Consider the following 7,384-nt stretch of genomic DNA (forward strand, 5'->3'; position numbering starts at 1 on the left):
GGAAATGGGGGCGGTGGTTTGTCTCCCAATGTCCACTCATTGGCATCACATATTGTGTGAGCTAAGTCATCACATTAAATCTATAACATGGATTATCTGTTTGGGTGATGCATGTTATGTAACACTGCAAATGTGTTTTGTTTATCCAGGTTTGGGGTTTAACAAGTTGTAGGAACATAGCTTATGTATTCTTTCCTGAATTCCGTGCTAGAGGAAAGATGAAAGATTAATAAATAGAGAGAACAATACAACTGGGGTTTTATTGATTAGGGCTTTTTATTTTAGTTGCTGTGATTTTTCTTCTGAATTTTTTGTTCTAATCTAGGTATCTATTCCCTCATGAAAGGAACCGAAGCTTTTACAGCCTTGGGACACCATTTGTGTGTGTCCGGTGTGTGATACTCCCAATCACACACAAGATCGGAAGCTGTTCAGCTTTATAATAAGAAGTACCTCATGATAAAACGAGTCATGGGCAGCATCCGGGTAAACAGGTGAGTAACGTCTCCCATCCATTTTTTCCTGTTTTGTAGTCACCTTAATTTTCTGTGGGCTGTATGGCTTCCCACCCTTACTTACAATTAGGTATTTAAAATGTCTACAAGTGATATCCTAAGGGACAGGATGGATGGAACTTACAATATAGGTTCTAGCCACATGAATTGTACTGTATGCCAGGGAATCTTGTATTTAGGACTTAAATCCAATTTCTCTCTCTGTCCCTGTCTCTCTCTCTGGAACATACATGCACACACTCATGTTGTTGATATTATTATTATTGTAAATAACCTCCAGGAAGGTTAACAGTATTAATATAGGGTAATATGCAAAATTGTAATTAAAACATTGATTCAAAACAATAAAAAATAAGTAGTCCCCAGACCTCATCCTTGACAACCACATCATCTTAAAAGGCAAAGATTTGTCTAAATAAAAATGCTTTTGCCACTCAATAGAATGGAGCTGATCAAGTGGTGAAAGGTTGTGGGAAGGTGGGGGATGAGATATTTGAAGGTTCAGGGTTGTGATCAAGTCTAGTTGGTAATACAAATCTCCAGTTATAGTAATTTAATTAAGATAGAGTGTCTTTGAAACATTTTTCCCTGTAAAATCTGATCTGAATTGCCTTTTGTGGGATGAATGCTCAAGTGCCTCATCTCCTGCTTTCCCACAGCCTCTCATAGTAGGTTGCCGTTGGTAGGGAACTCCAGAACCTTTGAATAGCTGTAAGACTTAGGTATGAATATTTTTTTACTTAAATTACTTTTAATATTTGAGTAGCCAAATGGTAATCAAATCAATTTTAGGAAACGATTCTAGAACGTGTTCATGGGAAGACTGAATTTGCTCAACATGCTTAACTATGTTATATAACTAACCCATTTTCTTAGTTTGCTTATACCATATAAGCCATAAAAACCTAATGATAATTCATATTTTGCAAATGCCACTGCTACGTCTGACCCGGTGATTAACCTTGTATAACCAAAGCCAATAAATTTGCGGAGGTTTAGGGCTAATTGAGCTTGGTTTGCAATTTAATAATCCCATTGTTTCATGGGAATGATCTACAATCAGTATAGGGGATATATCTGAATTAGGTTTAACGATAACATTCTGGCCATTCCGGGCTGGATTCTCTCTACCTCAGTAGCTGGATGTAAACGATTTCTTTTGCTAGGAGAGTTTTCATTGGAGTGGTACACATTATGCATATATTCTTATTATTTGTTATAGCTGCTCTACTCAAAAAAAAAAAAAAGAGTACTCAATAGATCTGTCTTCTATGAATTTATCCAATCTCCTTTTTAATATATCCAAGTTAGCGGTCATTACGATGTCATATATAATTAATTCTGCATAGGTTTAAGTATAAAGATGCATTTTACTACACACTGCACAAAAGATCATTTTTTTTTGTTTACTCTAAATCTCCTTTCAATTAATTTCATTGGATGACCCAATTCCAGGTGTTTTGAAAATGAGAGAAAGCCTTTATTCTGTCCACTTTCTCCATGCCTTCCATAATTCCATGCATCTCAATTATGTCCCCATTTTGTTAAACTTTTTCTAAACTCAACAGTCCTAAACTTTAAACTTTTTCTCATAAGGAAGATCTTTGAGTTCTTTAGTTTCAACATTAAAGGTCATGAAAATGCTCAATAGAGATAATTACATACCTGTTTGAATAGAAATGGCTTTCTATAGCTGAATCTAGAAAGCAAGAACCCTAAATAAAAGTACAGGCTGATAGTCGAACAACATGGGATGGCAGAGAAAGCAGGACTGGTGGATATGCCCAACCACCTTCTCTACTTTTGCAAAAAGCACCGCCCACCATGCTAGATATCCCATGGAAGCTTATCCAGATCAAGTTCATCTAGAAATGAATCTTGTTTCAACCTTGCAGGATTTATGTCTCAGCAAAAATAGTCTGTTAATCTGCTATCAAGAGACACAGCATTGAAAAAAAGACAGTAAGATCAAGGGCTCACATCTCACTAAGCTCTAGTTTATATAAATAGTATAATGAATAAATAGAGGTTGCAATAGACTGTCAAATCAAACGAATCATAGAATGAATCACAGTAATGCAATACATGAATGATTGAAACTTGCTGATATATCAGTCTGGCTTTGTTCCTGGCCTGCCCTAACCCAAGCCCAAGAACCACTGTTTTAAATTTATGGCATTATATCTTTGATCTGAGGAAAGAGTAATTCTATAACAACATGATATAAGCACTTCTGCTTGGAAATTCAGTCAAGTTTGCAAAGTGTTCTGCTGAAACAAACAGCAGAGAAAACAAATAGTTTTCAAATAGAAATAGTTTGATCTTAAGATATTTGGCATTACAAAAAGAAAAGTTTTGGCAATTAATCTCTTATACATTGTCTCTTCTCTGTCTCTCTGCCACAGTACTTTAAGATCTCTTCTCTATCTCTGCCACAGTACTTTAAGATCTCAATGATAGATATTTGCTATGACCGCATCTTATATTCAAATGATGTCAGGCAGAACTTTCTGTAATGAAACCACCCAGCAGCTCTTCTCAACTATGGGAAAAATGAATACAGAGAGAATGGAAAATTTTGAAGAAGGAGATAAAAGCAAGTCACAGCTCTTGAGGAGAGGGAGTTTCTTTCAGGATATCTGGCAACCCGTTGTCTCTTGATCTCTAATTACACCTTAGGTTTTAGATATGGGATGCTGGGAAACATACTTGTTGCTGTAGCAACAGAATTGTCTAGAACTCTGGAAGTGTATAAACATTGTCACAGATGCACGATTAGATCAACAAATGCAAACCGAACAGAAAATAGAAACTTCCAGCCTTATGCAATTCTGAGCTAAAGTGTTACAAAACTGTATTCATATGGCTTCATCTATCCCAACTTTGTGTCCTCAGATGTGTTGGAATATAACTCCCATCAACTATAGCCACTGTGACAATGATAATCTTGGTTGGGTACAATGGGAATTGTAGTCTAGTACACCTGAAGTCTGTTCTAGTAGGTCCTGCTTAATTACAGGTTAAATTTTGGAAGCAACTGATTTATATTTTATTTTTTGGTTGGAGAATGGTATCAAGATCAGATGAAGTGTTAATACCACTTTATAATGCCTTGGTAAGATCACACTTGGAATACTGCATCCAGTTTTGATCACCACGATGTAAAAAAAAACGTTGAGACTAGAAAGTGTGCAGAGAAGAGCAACAAAGATGATTAGGGGACTGGAGGCTAAAACGTATAAAGAATGGTTGCTGGAATTGCGTGTGTCTAGTTTAATGAAAAGAAGGACTGGGGTGACATGATAGCAAGGGCTGCCACAAAGAAGAGGGAGTCAAACTATTCTCCAAAGCACCTGAGGGTAGGACAAGAAGCAATGGGTGGAAACTAATCAAGGAGAGAAGCAACCTAGAACTAAGGAGAAATTTCCTGACAGTTAGAACAATTAATCAGTGGAACAACTTTCCTCCAGAAGTTGTTAACTGCTCCAACACCGGAAGTTTTTAAGAAGAGATTGGATAACCATTTGTCTGAAATGATACAGGGTTTCCTGCCTAAGCAGGGGGTTGGACTAGAAGACCTCCAAGATCCCTTCCAACTCTGTTATTCTATTATTATTACAATCCAAGAAATCAAATGTCTTGAACAGCTAAGTGGACCTCTTAATACAGCATTATTCTTCATTGCTTTAAACAAAGATTTTTGATTCGGACAATATGGAGAGTGTTTTAAACGCTTTTAATCAAACATGCTGTAACACTGCAGAGAGAATAACTCATATGTCTTAAAGACTTATATGGGGGTGAGTCCTAAAACTCCTATTTTTAAGATTATTTTAATGGTTTTTTTTTCTCTCTCTCATACCAAATATAATATCTGCAGTAATTTTTTAAAGATAATCATCAAAAACTGCACAGAATAGAACATTATTTTAATTGCAGGTATTCTGAACTTAGAGTGATTCACCCTTCTGAATGTTTGCACAGTACACATGAATGCCAGTGCTATATGATTTTCTTAGTAATGCTAAATCTACAGTGTGCATGCCACATCTGTAAAGGGTCATATATAGAAGCATTAAACATCTAGGGTGGTTGAAAAAAATGAGATACAGGAAGTCCTCAACTTACAATCACAATTGGGCCCAAAATTTCTATTGCTGAGCGAGGCATTCATTAAATGATTTTTGCCTCATTTTACAACCTTTCTTGTCACAGTTGTTAAAGTGAATCACTGCATTTGTTAAGTTAGTAACATGGTTGTTAAGTGAATCTGGCATCCCCATTGACTTTGCTTGACAGAAGGTTGTAAAAGGTGACCACATGACTCCAGGATTCTGAAGCCATCATAAATATGAACCAATTGTCATAATCTGAATTTTGATCACGTGACCATGGGATGCTGCAATGGTCATAAGCATGAAAAATGGCTATAAATAATTTTTTCAGTGCCGTTGAACTTCAAACCATCACTAAATGAACTGTTGTAAGTTGAGTACACCTGTACTAGATTTGGGTGTATGAGCGCTTAAAATGATCTTTTGAGAAATCACAACTTGTCTTCCACCTTTAACTATCACTTTTTCCCCTGTTCATAAGGTACAGCATTGTTTCCACTGAAGAGGATGGACACAAAGTCTCCTCCCTTGGCAGTCTTAATGAGCAGAGTCGTAATGGGAAAGGTCATGCCCCTCGACGGAAACGACGTAACCGTTTTGTCAAAAAGAATGGCCAGTGCAATGTCTACTTTGCTAACCTAAGCAACAAATCTCAACGTTATATGGCTGACATCTTCACTACTTGTGTGGACACTCGTTGGCGCTACATGCTCATGATCTTTTCAGCAGCCTTCTTGGTCTCATGGCTATTCTTTGGTCTGCTGTTTTGGATCATTGCCTTCTTTCATGGTGACTTAGATGTCCCAGGTGCAGGGAGTGGTTCCGTTGCTACAAAATTCTGCATCAAACATGTCAACGGGTTCTTGGGAGCTTTCCTCTTCTCAGTGGAGACCCAGACAACCATTGGTTATGGTTTTAGATATGTGACTGAGGAATGCCCACTAGCTATCATGGTGGTTGTGGCGCAATCCATTGTAGGCTGTGTTATTGATTCTTTCATGATTGGCACCATCATGGCAAAAATGGCACGCCCCAAGAAAAGGGCCCAAACCCTACTCTTCAGCCATCATGCTGTCATCTCTCTGCGGGATGGCAAACTCTGCCTCATGTGGCGGGTGGGGAATCTAAGGAGAAGCCATATTGTGGAAGCTCATGTTCGGGCCCAGCTTATAAAACCCTATATGACAGCAGAAGGTGAGTATCTTCCAGTAGACCAGAGAGATCTGAATGTGGGCTATGACATCGGCCTTGATCGTATCTTCTTAGTGTCTCCCATTATTATTGTTCATGAGATCGATGAAGAAAGTCCACTCTATGGGATGGGCAAGGAAGAACTGGAGAGAGAGGATTTTGAGATTGTTGTTATCCTTGAGGGTATGGTGGAAGCAACAGCCATGACCACTCAGGCTCGTAGCTCCTACTTGGCTAGTGAAATCCTTTGGGGCCATCGTTTTGAGCCTGTTGTCTTTGAGGAGAAGAAACATTATAAGGTGGACTATTCACGTTTCCACAAGACTTATGAGGTGGCTGGAACTCCTTACTGTTCTGCTCGGGAATTGCAGGAGAGCAAAATTACCATCCTGCCTTCACCTCCTCCACCTCCTAGTGCCTTCTGCTATGAGAATGAATTGGCTCTTGTCAGCCAGGATGAAGATGAGGAGGATGACTTGGATGTTGGAGTAGATTTGGGAGGAGGTCCAAAGGATGATGCAGGAGTCATACCAATGATGGAGTTTGGGAGCCATATGGATCTGGATCGATTGCAAGTCTCCATTCCTCTGGATGCACTCTCATACCGTAGGGAATCAGCCATCTGAACTGCCATCTTGATTTTCATCCCACTTATATTCCCTAAATGTTTCATTACTGCTCTAGCACAAGCTTTTGGTTGGAAAATCCCTACTGTACTTCTACCAACTATTGAATATATATAGACATGACACTTGCCTGGTGTTGGACAATCCAAGCTTCCTGCCATGCAGTTATCAATTGGTTTTAAATATCCTGAATTTAGAACAGAACCAAGGTCATTTCTCCTCATTTTCACACTTCTCTTTTCTGTGGCTTAAAACTGTGACAAAGCAGCAACAGATGTGACACACTAAGATAAGATGGGACATGTTTTGCTAAACTGCCAGCAGTAGCAGAGAGACCAATAATGTTGCTGCAGGACAAGGAAGCTGCAAATATTAGCAAGCTGAATGAAACTGGTGTTTCTCAGTGTCATAGAGAGTTCTGGCAGTGGCATATAATTTGCATGTATATTATTTGTTGCATACAAACTCTTCAGGAGAAAATAGCTCTAGCTTTCTCAAACATGTACAGTTAATCTCAGTCTCATCCTGGTTCTTGGTATCCATGACTCCCTAAGTAAGTTAATACCAAGTGTTCTGATCCATTTAAAATTTCTGTTCCTTCCCATAGAAATGCAAACAGGGCAAATCAGAAATATGTGCAAGAGGAGATTTTACAAATTGAGTCAGAATTCAAATGACTTTTAACTGGTCCTTTCTAAGCAATGCAATCTATATGCCCACTTCACCTTCCAATGTTCTCTGGAAAATTCATTTGGAACTGTTTATTTTTAAATAAAGTATACAATTTAATAAAATATAAAAGACTGGAAACAAAGTGGGGAGGGGCCTTTACTGCATAATGCTTTATCTACTATTTGCTTAATGATGGTGAGTTACCTTTCACCTACTAAGTGCCCTCCAGCTGCATTGAACTGCAAGTCCCACCATCCTCAGTCAG

General features: G+C 38.4%; 1 protein-coding gene across 1 annotated transcript; it reads left to right on the forward strand.

The window, feature by feature from the left end:
• Positions 1–456: 456 nt before the first annotated feature.
• On the forward strand, positions 457–6,447 carry KCNJ4 (potassium inwardly rectifying channel subfamily J member 4). Its single transcript, XM_070946712.1, has 2 exons — positions 457–494; positions 5,112–6,447. Exons 1-2 carry the CDS (start codon positions 457–459, stop codon positions 6,445–6,447), a joined length of 1,374 nt encoding a protein of 457 aa, XP_070802813.1.
• The last annotated feature ends 937 nt before the right edge of the window (positions 6,448–7,384 follow it).

The sequence above is a fragment of the Pituophis catenifer genome, unplaced genomic scaffold (assembly GCF_029215685.1).
Source record: "Pituophis catenifer annectens isolate HBS135680 unplaced genomic scaffold, rPitCat1.0.hap2 SCAF_7, whole genome shotgun sequence".
Taxonomy (NCBI): domain Eukaryota; kingdom Metazoa; phylum Chordata; class Lepidosauria; order Squamata; family Colubridae; genus Pituophis; species Pituophis catenifer.